Genomic DNA, 17341 nt, shown 5'->3' with positions numbered 1-17341 from the left:
AATGATATACTGTATCATTGGCTCAAAAAAAAGAGCTTAAGCTGAAAGAACCAGAAAAGCATAGTTTCCTGATTTTAAACAATCAAGAATAGAATTATATTTCTGGAATGAGGAACAAGAAAGAGAGGATTTGGCATTTTTATGCCAATAGAAATGTATTTGATGCAAGTAGAACAGTAACCATCCCAGCACCATCTCTGGTGTTTTGTTTATAAAAGTAGGACTATATAACGTAGCCATTCAAAGATGCTGGCCTCTATTCAAAGCAGGCAATTTGAGGGGATGTAAACTGATCCAGAGATTTTCTTCAAAGAATGATGCAGTTACATAAGTAATCAAACCAGTCAAGACCCCTATTTGATAGAAGAAAAATGAATGACATCTGTGAAAGTCAACTTAATCGTTGACTCAGAGTCATGGTTGTTCTTACCGACAATAGTGGGCGGCTCAATTCCCATTTTTGACTGGACAAAGGCAAGGATCTCTGGCTGTATGGACAAAAGTTCCCCAAAGACTGGTAGGTTGAAAATAAATCTGGAAGAGTAGGCAATGCTCTGCAGCTCCTCTTGCCTGACATGTTTCATCCCAATGGCAAACGAAAGAACCCCAAGGCGTTTGAGATCAGATGCGGCAGCTGTGACGTCATCACTTGACTCTCCACCCATTAACAAAAACAAAATCTGAGGAACCCCTTCCAGATGTCGACTCCCGGACGAAGCAGTGAAAACGTTGTCCCTAACATACTGAAGAGCTGCCCCGGTGTTGCGGGGTCTTCCTCCTTTATGCCGTAGGCTTCTAACAGCGTAGATGACAGCCCTTTTTGTTTTGTGAGCTTTCAGGTGGAAGTACTCCGCAGCGTCGTCACTGTATTGCACAACAGCAACTCGAACATTGTCCCCGTCGATGTCAAGTTCATTGGCCATTCTTCGTATAAACTCTCTAATGGCAGGCAATCCATTTCTGGAGTCGTCTGAACCATCAAGGAGAAACACTATATCCCTTTTGCTGCTCACTGTATCCACTAGGTGGTGAAGATAGATAAAAATGGGATACATTGACAAACAATTATATGATAGAAAAGGAATGTAAAGATGTAAAAAACAACCAAACATTGTTAAGAATGTTTGAAGCTGAATATGTACACAAGGCAGTGGAAAAATATCACTGCCAGAATAAATTAATCCAAGATTATGGTTGTGGTTAGTTGTCTGTATTAATACATATTTGCATGCATATCTGCAAGGGTGAATGAGAAGCTGGAACACAGTAGGCAGGTTTTGGGAGTGCCGTTCTGAGAAAGTATCATCACAAGCAGAACAGCATGGAACCATCTTATCAACAAAAATATGTGAAGTTTGGCATAGTGTATCCATACATGGTTGATGTAAGAGAGGAATAGAGTGAAATAGGGGGAAATTATTTTGGTTTAAGAGAATAAAAAGCCAATAAATGCTCTGAATCAAAGGTTTTCTCAACCATGCAACTAAATACTAGAACGTTTCTACCAAAATGCACAATGTATCGACATTGTAGGAAATACTCTACTGAGACTATATTTCCCAAAGTCTTAGGCATCCATGTATTTATGATGCTTCAATTTCAACATTGTTCCAAAGATAAAGAATACGGTATGCTTCTTGTATTTAGCATACTCATATCCAAGCTGAAGTTCTTACCTACTAAATCAGGAATTCCATGAGTCACAGGAGCCACAGCTTCTTCTGTGTCTTTTGACAGTCTTTTAAGCGTAGCAACAAGCTGTGGATGGATTGAGGGCAACTCAGAGAACTCAGCGACCTGGAATGTGAAACCAGGATGGAAGGAAATCATTTCCAACTCACGGAAATTGGCATCCCCAACTCCGATCCCTATTGACACAATTTCCAGATCTTTAAGAGCTACAGCAGGGCCCTTAACATCATCTCTGGATTTCTTGCTAGTCAAAAGGATCAGGACCTGGGGCACACCTTCCAGTCGTCTACTGCCAGAGGAGGCAGTAAAGATGTAGTGTCTCACAAACTGGAGAGCTGCCCCAGTATTTAGGCTCCTTCCACCCTTGTGCCTCATATTACTTATGGAGTGAATAACGGCATCCTTTGTTTTGTGCGAGTTCAGATAGAAATGGGCCTCTGGTTTGTCAGAGTACTGAACCAGAGAAACTCTTTCTCTGTTTTCATCCACAGAGAGTTTATCCACTACACTTTGAACAAAGTCTCGCAGTGCTGGGAATCCACTCCTTGTGCCATCAGAACCATCCAGCAGGAATACAATATCTCTTTTCTCAGCATCAGCATGAACCGAGGCTGAGACACAACAATAAGGGACATTTAGAAGAAACAAACAGCACAGCACAAAGAGCCTCATCAAGAGCAAAGACAATGACAGGCGTGTCACACAACATAGAACACGAGAAAAGCTTTTGCTTACCTTCCTCCAGGACGACCATCAGCTTTTCCTTGGGAAGGCTCACATAGCTATTGAGCGTTTGTTGGACCGTATTGAGCTGGCTGAATTCCTTCACGTTGAAAGCAAAGGCTGGGTTGTGAGAAATAGCCTCGATTTGCTTAGGGTCTGCATCCTTGACACCAACGCCAAACGGTACCACTCCATCGTTCTTTAAAGCACCAGCAGAGTCCTTCACGCTATCCTTAGACTTGCCTCCGATCAAAACAATCAAAAATTGGGGTACATTTTGAGCCGCACGGCTACCATGAACTGGGGACAGGATGGTGTCCTTCATGAATTTCAAAGCCATTCCGGTGTTCAGACTCCGTCCACCGGCCAGTCTTAGATCATTAACGGCCCTTATAACTTCAGCCTTATCCTTATATGTATTCAGGTAGAAATTGGGAGCTGGCCTCTCACTATGCTGGACAACTGAAATCCGGACTCTATCTTGTCCAATATCAAGAGGCTCAATGACTTTGAGGATAAAGTCACGGATGTAGGGGAAATCTGCTCGGACATTATCAGATCCGTCAATCAGGAACGCAACATCCCTCTCGCCTCCAACGACTGCTGCAAGAAAAGAGGAAAGGGAACACCACCTTCAGTTTTCTCAGTCACTAGCAATATTATGCAGTTTGTTCTATTTAAAATGTTGTAATATTTCATATCCACTGTTTAACCCAACATGTAGCAAGGAAGCTAAAATACAACATAAAGCTCACCAGGTTCCTCGGTTATTTCTGTTTGTGAAATGTCTGTATCTCCGACCACAGTAGTCAAAGGAGTCATGATCTGTTCAACAACACTTGGCAGGTCAGCAAATCTGCTTTCATGGTAAGCCAAGTTTGGGACGAAAGCGACCGTCTTCAAGTAGGCCTCATCGGCCTGGCCAGCACTGACTGTGAAGGTCAGTACACCTGCCACGGCCACTTTGTCTGCAATCCCTTTAACCTCATCCTGGGATGGGCCTCCAGTGATCAGGAGAAGCACCTGTTGGACACCCTGCCTCTTACGCGACCCAGTCGAGGCCTGGAACATGTTGGTAAGTGCGTAATCCATCGCAGCTCCCGTGTTCAAAGCAGACCCTCCCATTAGCCTGAGCTGTCCCAGGCTGGCCAGCACATCTTGCTTTGTGTTGTGCGTGTTCAGATAGAATTCAATCTTTGGGTTCTCTGCAAATTGCATGAGACCGATGCGCACCCTGTCGGGCCGCACGTCCAGCTGGTTTACCACACCGGCAATGAAATCCCGCACGTACGGAAGGTTGGCGCCCCCAATGTAGCTAGAGCCATCCACCATAAAGACGATGTCTCTGACTACTCGCTGGGTCTGCACTGTTGTAATTTCAACCACTGAGGCAAACAGGGGAGAGAAAAAACGTCATTACATATATTCTAATGTTCAAGTCACAAATATTAGATGTCAATGATTTTTAAATGCCTTATGGAGTCTTTGGATAAGAACATTTCACCTTACATGATAGGGTAAATTACATTTAAGTAGCTAGTATAAATCATAGTAACGACGGGATAGGAGCATTACCAGGCTCTGTGGGTCCCTCAGTCACCACAATCCCCGATAGAGTGGAGAGGGGAGAGACAATCATCCTGGGGTTGCGGAGCAATGCGCGGAAGTCCTTCAGCATGAACACCAAGCTCTCATCAAAGGCAATCTGCTTCAGCTCCTGCTCATCGGCAGTCTTAGAGCCGACAGCCAGGGTCAGAACCCCCATGCGCTGCAGTGCCTCAGCAGCCTGCCCCACTCTGTCGCTGGACTTCTTACTGGCCAACAACAGAACCAGCTGGGGCACGCCCTGCTGAATACGACTCCCCTTGTCAGCCCTCAGCATGTTGGTCCTCACAAAGTCCAGGGCCGCCCCGATGTTCACCACTTGTCCTGGTCTTGGCTTGAGTCTGCCCAGGGCTGCACTCAGGTCTTCCTTGGATCCATATGAGTTCAGCTCTATCTCAAGCCTGGCAGTGTTGCTGAACTGGGCCACACCCACTTGCACTTGATCCGGTCCGATTGGCATGGTGTCAACAAACTTTTTGATAAACTCACGAAGAGAGTTGATCATTGTGGCACCCATAGTGCTGTCAATGAGAAAAATGATATCCCTTTTTCCCACTTCCAAGGCTGAAAGAGAAAACACAGTAACGTGTTAGAATAATCTATGTAAAAGCTAGCTATTATTAGCTAAATAAAGCTACTAAAGCTGTGATAGTCTCTTGATGATCGGATTAATTGAATCTGTGCTTAGCCTCTTACAAATGTACTTAATTAATAATTAATGCCATATTTAACATGACTGAATGCATTCACAAAATGTTCCGTGTTTAATAAAGGCACTAACAAATGTCTTATTATTAGGACAGTTATTCATATTAGTAAAGTTGTAACATCTGAAGAAGTATGAAATGGCATCTGAATTGCTGCAAATTATACAAATACAGCTGTGTGGCATTCTGGGAATTAGAGAATGGTGCCAATTTGGAGGTGTTCAAGATTAATTGCATTTTATGCTACTTGTTTAGGAGAAGGGGGTAACTGTAATTTACTTTCAAAAATGAATAGATTCTACTTTACAATAGGGCCCACCAATGAAATGAAAACCTGATGCAATAAAATGACGTTCCTGCTTCACAGGAAGAGATGAAAAGATTAATAATAAATCTAGAAAACCGGACACACAGACATCTACATATAAGTAAGACAGAAAGATAACAAAACCTTACCAAACCTACTATATCATGTTGCTTTTCTGTATGTCAGCCTGTGTAATTACAGATGATCTACAAGTGTATTTTGCAAATTGAATAAACTATTTTCAGTATTCAGTTCGTTTTGTTTGTTTTGTAATACTTGTGCAATTGTTAGGTCTGTTATTTATTCTCAACAAGCTGGTTAATGTTAGAAATCAGGTCAAGATGCTATCTTGTCTTTCTATTGTTATAACTGTCCTCACAATGCATTGTCCTCACAACATATTTGTGAAATATTATCCATTTCAATATTAATATTATATTGAACTATTAGATTGAGATCAACACTCAACCCCCAAATTTCAAGCATGTGCTGTCTTACAATTAGATTAAGTGCAATGATTTATTAACGCCTTACTTGAAGAGGGTATACACCAGTCATGATAACTGTTTTAGTGTTGCAGTATTCATAACGACCAAAACATTTATAACACATCTATGCAAGATATGTTTTTAAAACAAAAGTCAATTGCCATTCCAGTACAAAAATATTTTCCCATCAAAATAGATAAATCAATAATGAGAATCAAAGTGTGTCAGGTAGCCTCAAACCAGTAAGTAGAATGTTGATGGTTCAAATACAATGGCTAATAGAATATCTTGTGGAAGTGAGCCAGATGTTTGTAGATGTTATATGTTTGCCACATTTGGGACTATTCTCTTGGTTCCATTCTGCCAGGATAGCTCAGTCAAGCACAACAAAAATATTTGATATATTTAAAGATCCATTATTCAGCTTTATGTAGGACCTGACAGATTTCAGATAGAAATGTGAGTTAATACGTAATTCTCATTGAAAGCAAGCAGTAGATCCGTTCCATGTGCAATAATCTTTACTGTCGTTTTTATACACCATCTTCCAAACAGCTGAAAATATATTTCACAGCGGTTAAGATATGACAATGATTCCCTACACTTGTGTTGCCATTTGTGGCCTTGAGCAAAGCAATATCAACGGGCAGCCTAATGCTCTGAGGCTGACCCTGTGCTGCTCTCAGCCTGTTGTGTGTGTGGTGCCAGGGGTTTGGCCACTGCGTCGGTAAGTTGAACAAACTAAAGAGCTATTCTAAGGGACTTTCATTTTGAAAATGTCTCTTGAACAATGATGAATGTGTAATTAAGGTGTTATAAAAGTATCACATATACCCCCTTCAAATTAGGTGTCAGCGATTTATTATTCTTACCTCAAGTATGGAATCAGCTAGAAGACACACTTAATCATTTTTTTCATGAACCCCCCCCACCCAATCCTACCTTGCATTGAAGTTACCTACCTTCTGTGAATTCATTCTGAATGACAATGGTGCGCTGGGCTACCCCGTTAACATATGGTAGCAACTGGTCACCCATGCTTGCCACTGCCCTGAAATCGGGGGCCGACAGAACAAAGCTCTTGTCTGTGGCGATAGTCTCCAGCTCGGCGGTAGCCTCGCCGCCGACCACCACGCCAAACGTGATAATGCTCGCTGCCTTAAGAGCCCTGTCACCCGCACTGAAATCGTCATTGGACGGCCCGGCACTGATCACCACCAGAGCTTGGGGCACCCCCTCCTCTGCCCTGCCCCCTGATGCCGGAACCAACAGGATCCCAGGGACTTTCTCCAAGGCGGCTCCAAGGTTAGCCTCATCGCCGCCTGTGAACCGAAGGGCCTTCACAGCATCCAGGACAGCGGCTTTGGTGTCATAGCTATTTAGAAAGAACTGAATCTCTAGGTCCGCGCTGTACAGAGCCACAGCCACCCGAATTGCGTCCCTGCCCACATCGAGGCCCTCAATGACTTTCATAGCCAAATCGCGCACGCGGGGGAAGTTGGCCGCTCCAACGTTCTCAGATCCGTCAATTAAGAGTACAAGGTCAGCTGACTCGTGTGCTTAAAAGGGAGAGAGAGAGAGAGAGAGAGACAAAACAGAAACAAAATGCAACGTGAAAGCGTTAAAACAGAGAAAGGGAGAGAAAGAGAAAGTGCTGGCTCATCATTGCATGTAACATTCATGATGAACACAATCAATCATTAAAAAAACATCACAAAAGCACATTATACTGCATGTAGGCTGAACCAAGGAGTGATTAGATCTGGAGCTAAAACGATGATGGATGCAAATTATTCTGAGCATGACCCTGTAGCTTGCTAAAATACCCCACAAATGTATTTTTCTGCTAAATGTGTTATTTATGATATTTAAAAAAATAAAAAAATAAGAGCAGTGTGAAAAGGAAGTACACCAACAGAACATTACCAATTTAGCACTGTACTCATAATCTACTCAGTGTTTTTTTTTAACATATGTATAACACACTGTATAATATGTATTGTAAAATGTCAGTTTCTCCTTTTATCTGTCTTATATCAGTTTGGGTTCTATGATAATGCACCTAAACATAACCTCCTGCCAACTCCATTGAGTTCAGCCACCCCATGCAGACTCATGTTACAGACCTCAGGGATAATGAGTACCAGTCATGACACTGTGGCCCATCCTTGATGCTTAAGAGCCCTTACCGTCAATCAAGAGAATAATGAACTATTCTATAAAAATAAAAAAAATCATACATTGTGCTAAGCTGTTATCTTTGAAATCTCTCGATCTAGGCTCTGCTGCAAGTCAAGGATGAGTCCAGGGCAGGTTCATCACTGTTTCAGTTGTAGAATAGTAAGCACATGTTTGACAGTTACTGATAAAACATAGCCTCAACACAAACAAACATAAACAAGACACACAAGCAGTGGGTGGGTGGTTAGCCATTGTTAAAAGCTGCGCCGTGTTTCGGGAGGCTGTATTGGAACAGCGTGTCACCGCTATTCATTCGCTTTTTCAAAGATCTACGCTATAAGGCACTGATACATGGATATTTGTTTAAAATCAGACAAAAGCATTTGTGATTTTTTGTAGGGCAAATGTGATGGACTGAAGGTGTTTTGCATATCTGTCTTTATTTGATTATAGAGAAAAAAGAGATGATATAATTAAATATCCTGTTACTGTGTCGTGTAAATAGATGATAATCCTCCAGTAGCAGTCTGTCATGAACGTAGAATTTTTTGAATATCCTGCTTGTAACTGTTACATAGTCAATGTTGTTGTAGCAAACTAAACTGGAAAAACGAAGAGCGATATGTCTTTACCATATCAAATAAGCAATGGATATTCCCATTGACTGAGATGGCATGTTCTCAGTTATGCGCAAGTTTAATACATTTGGTCAATCTGGCTTGGAAGAGGCATAGCAGCCCTCTTCTGATAAGCATTCAGAGTCAATCACATGCAAACCTGGGTGGTGATCTTAAAGTGTTACGGGCAAATAGAATGTGATGAGAAACAGTGATGTTAATGGGTGCCGGACAGTGGATGATAAATGAGGGTTATCGTGTTAAATACCCCTTAATTGTGTTAATACAGGACTCGATCCAGACATGGCCACACATTTGTAGCTACTTTCTTATCTTATGATAATGTGGGCATTAGTATGGTAGTGACACAGGCCCCCTGTTATTACCTGTCACATCTCGAGGCACTTCTTTGGCTTCGACAGCCATCGGGGCGCCACCGGCCTGAGTGACTGCGCCGCACAAGCCCACCACTAAGTCCTGGATAATACCCCCCAGGGCCTGGAAAGAGTCTACGCTGAATATGTGTACGTCCTGTGGCACACTAGCCATCTCCCTGAGCTCCCAGTCCACGGCGTCCTGCACCCCCACCGCAAACATGCTCACCCCTGCTAGCCGCAGCACCTGCGCCGGCTCAGCCACATCATCCTGGGAGCGCCCGTCTGTCAGGATCACCACCGCCTGGGCCACACCCACGCCAGCGCGGCTGCCAGCCGCTGCGTTCATGTGGGCCCGGATGAGAAAGTCCAGGCCCAGGCCCGTCCGGGTGCCACCCCCCCGGTAGGCCATGGCCCGGATATGGGCCAGGGCCCCCAGCGGAGATGGGTATGTGCTCAATTGGAACTCAGTTTTGGGCGAGCCGCTGTACTGGACGAGGGCGAACTGAAATCTGCCACCGCCACCCTCGTGCAGTGCTTTAACCACGCTGTACAGAAACTGTCGGACGTGCTCAAAGTTCTCTTGTCCCATGCTCCAGGACGAATCCACAAGAAAGTATATATCGGCAGCCAGGCCTTGTGCGCAATCTTCAAAAGAAGAAACCTGGTTTTGAGGACTCTCACCGTGCCGAGACAGAGGCAAGTCCAGTGGTATGGCTGTAACCACGACCCTGTTACTGTACCGAACAACAGTTCCGCTGGAAACTAGGCCTATTAACCTGTGCTAAAATATTAAGGAAGTACACCTTAGTTCACCTCATCTGCCAACATGCTACCATAAACTAGGCAGAACTGTGAGGCCAGGGCTCCAACATGACACTGGACTTGCGCTCTAAGGCAACAGTGATTCCTGAGTAGACCCCTTTTCTCTTTCATACCATGAAAATCCCTTTGAGTTCCTGCAGGGAACTAGACACATTTGACTTGTTCCCAAACGTTTATTGTTTCAAGGAAGGCGGAAACTCAACCCATAAATATCAATACAACTCTAGCTTAACAGCAATATTAGCATTGTCATTCCTACTTGTCGTTAAATGTCTGAAATGTTTTGATAATTGAATTATTTGTGCTGAAACCAACAAGGATGATCCGGTAAAAAGTACCTCCCAAAAATACAAAAATAAGCAGGCCTTCCAGGTGTTACTAAGATTAATGGATATCTGAAGTGTGAAATAACAAACGATACTGAGCATGGCTAACAAAACATCATTTTTGAAAAGGGCTTAAGAGAGGGCACCACAAGTGCCTGCAAATTGAATTGAAGACGAAAACAGTAAGTCAAGCTTACCTTCCTGGGCATCAAGTTTGGGCAGAAGTCCTGCGAACAGGACACCCAGAAGAGCGCACAGCGGTAACAGCCGGTGTTTCATCTTCTAGCTAGCACCAAAAAGAACACCTGCAAATGAAATAGAACAGAACGTGTTTATGCTCTTTTCAGCATCACAACAGGGCTTCACAAAATGATCTTTGGCAGGTATAATTCTGAAAATAATGTCTATGACATCACAGTAGGGAAAGCAATGAAAGACTTGAATGTTGCCATTTTGTGAAGGAGTTCTAAATGGGTCAGTTTCCCTTTAACATTTCCATCATCAAAGCTTTATAACACCAGTATTAATTCATGAAATACAATGCAACAGAATCATCCATCATCATTGTGAAATGGGCATATATTTCAAAATGAAAGGACTTATGAAGGCAAATGACTGAGTTATTTTAATTCTGACAGGGACATTATAAAGCTCCTTGAATACTCTAAATTAAGTTGTGACCTTTGGTCTGGCATAGACCACTAACTCACACACAAACTCTGACACGCACATACCATGCCAAATCAGTTTGACCAAAGAATTAAGGCTTGTCTTTACTGTCCTTGCCATATTAACTTTTGGAAGAAGACCTCAGGGCAATTGGTGTAAACTAGTGTAAACTAGTATTTCAGATGAAATCCATTTCACCAGCAAATCCAATCTTCCAGAATTCTGGAGTAGCTCCAAATATCTGTTTTCCTCCTTGTTTTCGTTCTCCACCCTTTCCCACTGTCATCACATGGTTTGAAGTTACATTCCTAATGTCAACAGCATGTTTAGAGTTATTTTTACTCTTTAACACACCATTGGAGAAAAAAATACCTCATACTACCATCACATGGAGCTATGTGCAGAAATATGTGATCCACTGCTACCACAATGTCAGGTAGGGCTTGCCAAGACTCTAAAATTGGAGTTTTCAATGGCTTTCTCCTTTAACCACATCAACAACAGGCACTTGCCAGCAAATACCTCCAGTTCAGGGTTCAAATCAACAGCCACACTTCGGCTAGCTTATGTCTCAGAGTGCTGTCATTGGTGTCTAATTTCTCTCTGTCCAAATAAGTAGCAGCATGGGCGATATTGAGCTCGAACTGGAGCTCGAACTTTGATTGAAACCACCTTTTCAAGAAGCCAGTCCACATTAGTAATGATCTACTGTTGTGTTCAGAGGAGAGTTGTTGGACTGGAAAGTCCAGTTTCACTTAGGGGTTTGTTTTCTATATTTAGTCAGCTTTCCCCCTTATTTTGATGTTAACTGGATTGGTGTCCCTAAACCGGGACGGTTGTTGCTAAAGTGTTCTAATGTGACTAGAATGACGTTGTAAACAGCCAACTTTCTGGGACATAGACATGTCTTATATAGGCAGACATCTTACATTCTTGTTAATCTAACTGCAGTGTCCAATTTACAGTAGCTATTACAGTGAAAAACACCATGCTATTGTTTGAGGAGAGTGCACAACAACAAAACACTTTAATCACGGCAACTGGTTTGATACATTCATCATAAAATAAAAAATCTGAAATGATTTCAAATAGTATTTGAACTCAGGTCTGCATTCTTGTAGCCCATCATGGAAATGCCATGGCTGAAGGACATATGCCAAATTGGCTGACCTCAGGAATTTTTGGGATCTCTGAGAATGTGTTTACAAACACAGTAATCATATGCCTTGTAGGCTGCTGACCAACCCGAGATTCACACACACACACACACACACACACACACACACACACACACACACACACACACACACACACACACACACACACACACACACACACACACACACACACACACACACACACACACACACACACACACATCCCCCAAGCAGTAATCAAGGGCTACGCTTAGGTATTAATTCCAAGTGGTTAAGTCTGTGGTCTGGGGAAGGCTTAAAACCTCATTATTTAAAACCAAACTACCATCAGGTATCATCGGTATTGTCAGTATTCTCGCAGGTTACTAGGGCATTGTGAACTACTGTAGCACAGTGGTCTAAGCAGTGCTCTCTGGCTCTGAGCATCACAAGTTCACTCCCAGTGCTGGGAAGTTGCTTTTCCTTTTTGTGGTGAGCGCAGAGAAAGGCATATCACAGTTCAGTGCATTACGGTGAAGAAAAATGTATTGTAGTACAATACAATAGAATATAGTACAGCATAATGTACTGTATTGAACCCTACTTTACTCTACTCCAGCCTTTCTCAAACTTGTTTTGTGCCAGGGACCAGCAAGGCACACCCATCTCATTGATTGTGCGAGTCAAACATGTACTATTCCATTTTTTAAATAATATATATATTGAAAGAATTAAAGATAATTTTTTCATAAAGATTCAGTTGTTGTTATAGTTTTTTTTTACACTGACAGACCATGAGTACAACAGACAGACCGACAGATAGATAGACAATCTAACGCATAAAGTAGAAAGTAGGCGTAAAAGTTTTTTTTTTTTAAGAAAACGTGATTGTCAGTTATTTTTTACCAAAGCGGTCCCCAGAGGATGAAGGTCAGTGTGCCTGTCTCTTGGACACCATCAGGTCAAACCTCGGACAGAAGGAGGAGAGGGACACTCTCAAGGTGTTTTCAACAGCCAGTCTGCTGCAATATTTAGATTTTGTTGCAGCAAGAGAGGAGAAGCTGGTCTCACATAGAGTAAGTAGGTAGATTGAAAGGGTATTAACAACTTCACTGCCATCTTGCGGTGTCGCGGGTAATCTCTGATGCTGAACAGCCAGAATGTGGAAAGCTTGTCTCATTAAAACATGGTCACAGACCATGGTCATAGTTAATCCTCAAGAACCAGCCTGGTCTCATAGACTAAACGTGACATAGTAAATATAAATCCGCATCACTCAAATTAGTATGATACTGTATGTTACGTTTGGTATGGTTACATAAGACAGATGGTTACTTAAGGCAAAAACAAAAGTAGGGTGGTTGGTCAAGGTGGAGGGGTTGGATCATAACAAACGTCTAGCAACCCAAAGGTTGCGAATTTGAATCTCATCACGGACATCTTTAGCATATTAGCTAATTAGCAACCTTAACTACTTTTTAGCTATATTGCAACAACTTAGAATGTTAGCTAACCCTCCCCATAACCATAACCATTTTAGCTAAGCTTTCCTCTAACCCTAACCCTTTTAGATAACCCTAATCGTAACCCTTTAACCTAACTCCTCAACTAAACCCTAACCCCTAGTCTAGCTAACGTTAGCCAACTAGCTGACGCTCACTACCTAGCTAGAATTTGTAACATATCATACATTTTGCAATTGTGTAACGTATTTTACGTTTTGCAAATCCGTAACACATAATATGAATTGTAATTCGTAACATATCACACGGTATGGGTGATGAACATCCACAAATGAATACATATCATATGAAACATAACATATCATACTAAATGGTTGTCTCAGATTAACATACAGAACAATGCAAAATGCTCTGAGACCAGGTTGCAAGAACAAGATGTGAGTCTCTTCAGTGCTAGTGAATGAATTACAGTTGAAGTCAGAAGTTTACATACTTAGGTTGGAGTCATTAAAACTCGTTTGTCAACCACTCCACAAATTTCTTGTCAACAAACTATAGTTCGGGAAGTCGGATAGGACATCTACTTTGTGCATGACACAAGTAATTTTTCCAACAATTGTTTACAGACAGATTGTTTCACTTAATTCACTGTATCACAATTCCCGTGGGTCAGAAGTTTACATACACTAAGTTGACTGTGTGCCTTTAAACAGCTTGGAAAATTCCAGAAAATGATGTCATGGCTTACACACACACGTACTCCGGACTCCAACATTGGTCATCCTAATATTTCTTAATTCCATTCATTTACTTTTTTAGATTCATATGTATTGTGCATTGTTAGATATTACTGCACTGCTGGAGCTAGGAACACAAGTTTCACTACACCCACAATAACATCTGCTAAATATGTGTATGCGACCACAAAGTGTGATTTCATTTGAGGACCTGAGCAGTTCACTAGCATTGACAATATCAACACTGACTGTTAGACTACACTGTCAACTGTGCAGTGGGGTCTGGATAAACAGTAGGCAAAGTTGAGTGTAAACAAGTTGTCCAGATTCTGCCCTCAACGCTCAGTGTTGCATTTTTTTATGAGAGGGTAGTGTTAATGCTTTCCTTATTGCCGGGTATTGTGGATGGCTTAAATTCTAAACTCTGCTGACTTAGGCTTTAGGTCTCTGTGAAAGGGAGTCTTTTAGCCTATTTTACAATTGCAATTCATTTAAATGGAATTGTGGATCAGATTTTGTGGGATTGGTTGGAAACTGGGTCCAGAAATGAAGATGGCAACTTTTTTCCATGACCAGTGAGAGCAAGAATGGAAACTGGGTTTTCCAGGACTTTGGCCCAGATTTACTTTGTGTTTCTTTAAAGTGTATTTCAGCAATTAGCTCACCCTAATTTTAACCTTTTGAAAGAGATAGGTGCTAAACTAGAGGATATATAATCCTGTGTAACAAAACTAGCCCCACTGTAAGTCTGTCTTCGCATTACCTACTTTGAGTTTCAGGTACTTTATTTGCTCTCCTCAGACTGTCCTCTTTAGCTTCGTGCTTGTAGGTTTAAATTCTTCCATGCTTCAGCAATGAAATGCTTAATGAAATCAAGAAAGGAAACCTGAGTATTGGCATCAGCTGATATTGTACCATTTATATTAATCCCTCTGATTTAGTATGGCGTTCTATTTAGTCATTCAGGTTCTGCACACACATTATCTGATGGATGCGCTTTTGTTCCTGGTAGCATGCTATGGCTGTAACGTATACACTAGGAAGCAGGTGCGTAAGGGGTGTTTAATACAGAAAATAAGCAGCTAAACAAAACAGGAGAAGAGTTCTGAATGTGAACAAAACCCATACTGCCTGAAAACAGAGGCTACTGATTTCTCAATAAAGGGAGAGTAATCAAGGTAATGATGAAGTCCAGGTGTGCATAACAATGGGGAGCAGGTGTGCGTAATGACGGTTGCCAGGTCTGCGTTATGTGGGTTGCCAGGACCAGTGGATAGTAGACCAGCGGCCTCGAAAGCTGGAGAAAGGGAATGGGAGTAGGCATGACACTAGTTACTGGTGTCCCCACACATTGACTCTGTACCGGTACCCCCCCCTGTATATCGTCTCGCTGTTATTTTACTTCTACTCTTTAATTACTTGTTACTTTATTTCTTATTCTTATCCGTATTTTTTTTAACTGCATTGTTGATTAGCGGCTCGTAAGTAAGCATTCCACTGTAAGGTGGAATACCTGTTGTATTCAGCGGATGTGACTAATAAAATTTGATTAGATCACTGTCACCTGCTTTTACATGCAGATGTGCGCAGGTTGTACAGGTGGACATTGATCAACAGGGTTTATGTACTGAGGTGTGAAATCCAGGCATTTCTAACCTAAAAGAAATAAGATCTAGCTCTGCACCTGCATGCAAGATGATAAATGATTTCCGAAACTGGCATATTTCTCTGATATACTTGACCATTTCAACCAACTCAACTTATCTATGCAGGGACATGCAAGTGACATTTTCCCCAAAAACTATAAAATTGGCAATTTCAAGAATAAGTTTTAATAAGTATAAGTCTACTAGGTCTCTCTGGAGAGTAGATAGAGGCATGTTCCCCCTATTCTCAACTCTGGCTGACGAGGGTAATGTGGACCTGGATCACATGCGTAAATTGACTGGGTCACATCTGAGACAAACTCTTCCTCAAATTCGAGGATTACTTTCCATCACAATCTGACCCACACCCGAGGAAAGCAGTGGATGTGAACAGTTGAAGTCGGAAGTTTACATACACCTTAGCCAAATACATTTAAACTCAGTTTTCACAATTCCTGACATTTAATCCTAGTAAAATTTCCCTGTCTTGTCAGTTAGGATCACCACTTTATTTCAAGAATGTGAAATGTCAGAATAATAGTAGAGAGAAGGATTTATTTCAGCTTTTATTTATTTATTCACATTCCCAATGGGTCAGAAGTTTACATATACTCAATTAGTATTTGGTAGCATTGCCTTTAAATTGTTTAACTTGGGTCAAACATTTTGGGGAGCCTTCCACAAGCTTCCCACAATAAGTTGGGTGAATTTTGGCCCATTCCTCCTGACAGAGCTGGTGTAACTGAGTCAGGTTTGTAGGCCTCCTTGCTCGCACACACTTTCAGTTCCTCCCACAATACCTTGACTGTGTTGTCCTTAAGCCATTTTGCTACATTTTTGGAAGTATGCTTGGGGTCATTGTCTATTTGGAAGACCCATTTGCGACCAAGCTTTAACTTCTTGACTGATGTCTTGAGATGTTGCTTCAATATATCCACATAATTTTCCTTCGTCATGATGCCATCTATTTTGTGAAGTGCACCTGCAGCAAAGCACCCCCACAACATGATGCTGCCATCCCCGTGCTTCACAGTTGGGATGGTGTTCTTCGGCTTGCAAGCCTCCCCCTTTTTCCTCCAAACATAACGATGGTCATTATGGCCAAACAGTTCTATTTTTGTTTCATCAGACCAGAGGACATTTCTCCAAAAAGTACAATCTTTGTACCCATTGTGCAGTTGCAAACCGTAGACTGGCTTTTTTATGGCGGTTTTGGAGCAGTGGCTTCTTCCTTGCTGAGCGGCCTTTCAGGTTATGTATTTATATAGCCCTTCTTACATCAGCTGATATGTCAAAGTGCTGTACAGAAACACGTCTCCTTCCTGAGCGGTATGATGTCAAGCAAGAGTTTGAAGGTAGACCTTGAAATACATCCACAGGTACACCTCCAATTGATTCAAATGATGTCAATTAGCCTAACAGAAGCTTCTAAAGCCATGACATAATTTTCTGGAATTTTCCAAGCTGTTTAAGGCACAGTCAACTTAGTGGATGTAAACTTCTGACCCACTGGAATTGTGATACAATGAATTATAAGTGAAATAATCTGTCTGAGAACAATTGTTGAAAAAATTACTTGTGTCATGCACAAAGTAGATGTCCTATCTGACTTGCCAAAACTATAGTTTGTTAACAAGAAATTTGTGGAGTGGTTGAAATACGAGTTTTAATGACTCCAATATAAGTGTATGCTAACTTCCGACTTCAACTGTATCTAAATTACTAAATCCATGAGTAGGTATATGTTATCGTGTGTGTGTGTTTGTGTGTGTATGCATGTGTCTGTGCCAATGTTTGTGTTGCTTCACAGTCCCCGCTGTTCCATAAGGTGTTTTTTATCTGTTT

The 17341-nt window shown here is 41.8% G+C and overlaps 1 protein-coding gene across 3 annotated transcripts in view; it reads right to left on the bottom strand.

The window, feature by feature from the left end:
* The window catches only part of LOC120064487 (collagen alpha-3(VI) chain-like), an 80819-nt gene that overhangs the window by 52041 nt on the left and 11437 nt on the right, over positions 1 to 17341 (bottom strand). For all 3 annotated transcript variants that reach the window (XM_039015097.1, XM_039015098.1, XM_039015099.1), the window contains exons 2-5: positions 10043 to 10150; positions 3991 to 4584; positions 3171 to 3800; positions 2428 to 3018 (exon numbers count right to left, since the gene is read on the bottom strand). In XM_039015097.1, the coding sequence (XP_038871025.1) occupies positions 2428 to 3018; positions 3171 to 3800; positions 3991 to 4584; positions 10043 to 10124 (1897 nt within the window). In that variant the 5' untranslated portion in view covers positions 10125 to 10150. The remainder of the gene's footprint in view (positions 1 to 2427; positions 3019 to 3170; positions 3801 to 3990; positions 4585 to 10042; positions 10151 to 17341) is intronic.

The sequence above is a fragment of the Salvelinus namaycush genome, chromosome 19, assembly GCF_016432855.1.
Source record: "Salvelinus namaycush isolate Seneca chromosome 19, SaNama_1.0, whole genome shotgun sequence".
NCBI classification, from domain to species: Eukaryota; Metazoa; Chordata; class Actinopteri; order Salmoniformes; family Salmonidae; genus Salvelinus; species Salvelinus namaycush.
The sequence above is the reverse complement of the archived record's forward strand: the minus strand, read 5'-3'. Positions and strand labels throughout refer to the sequence as shown.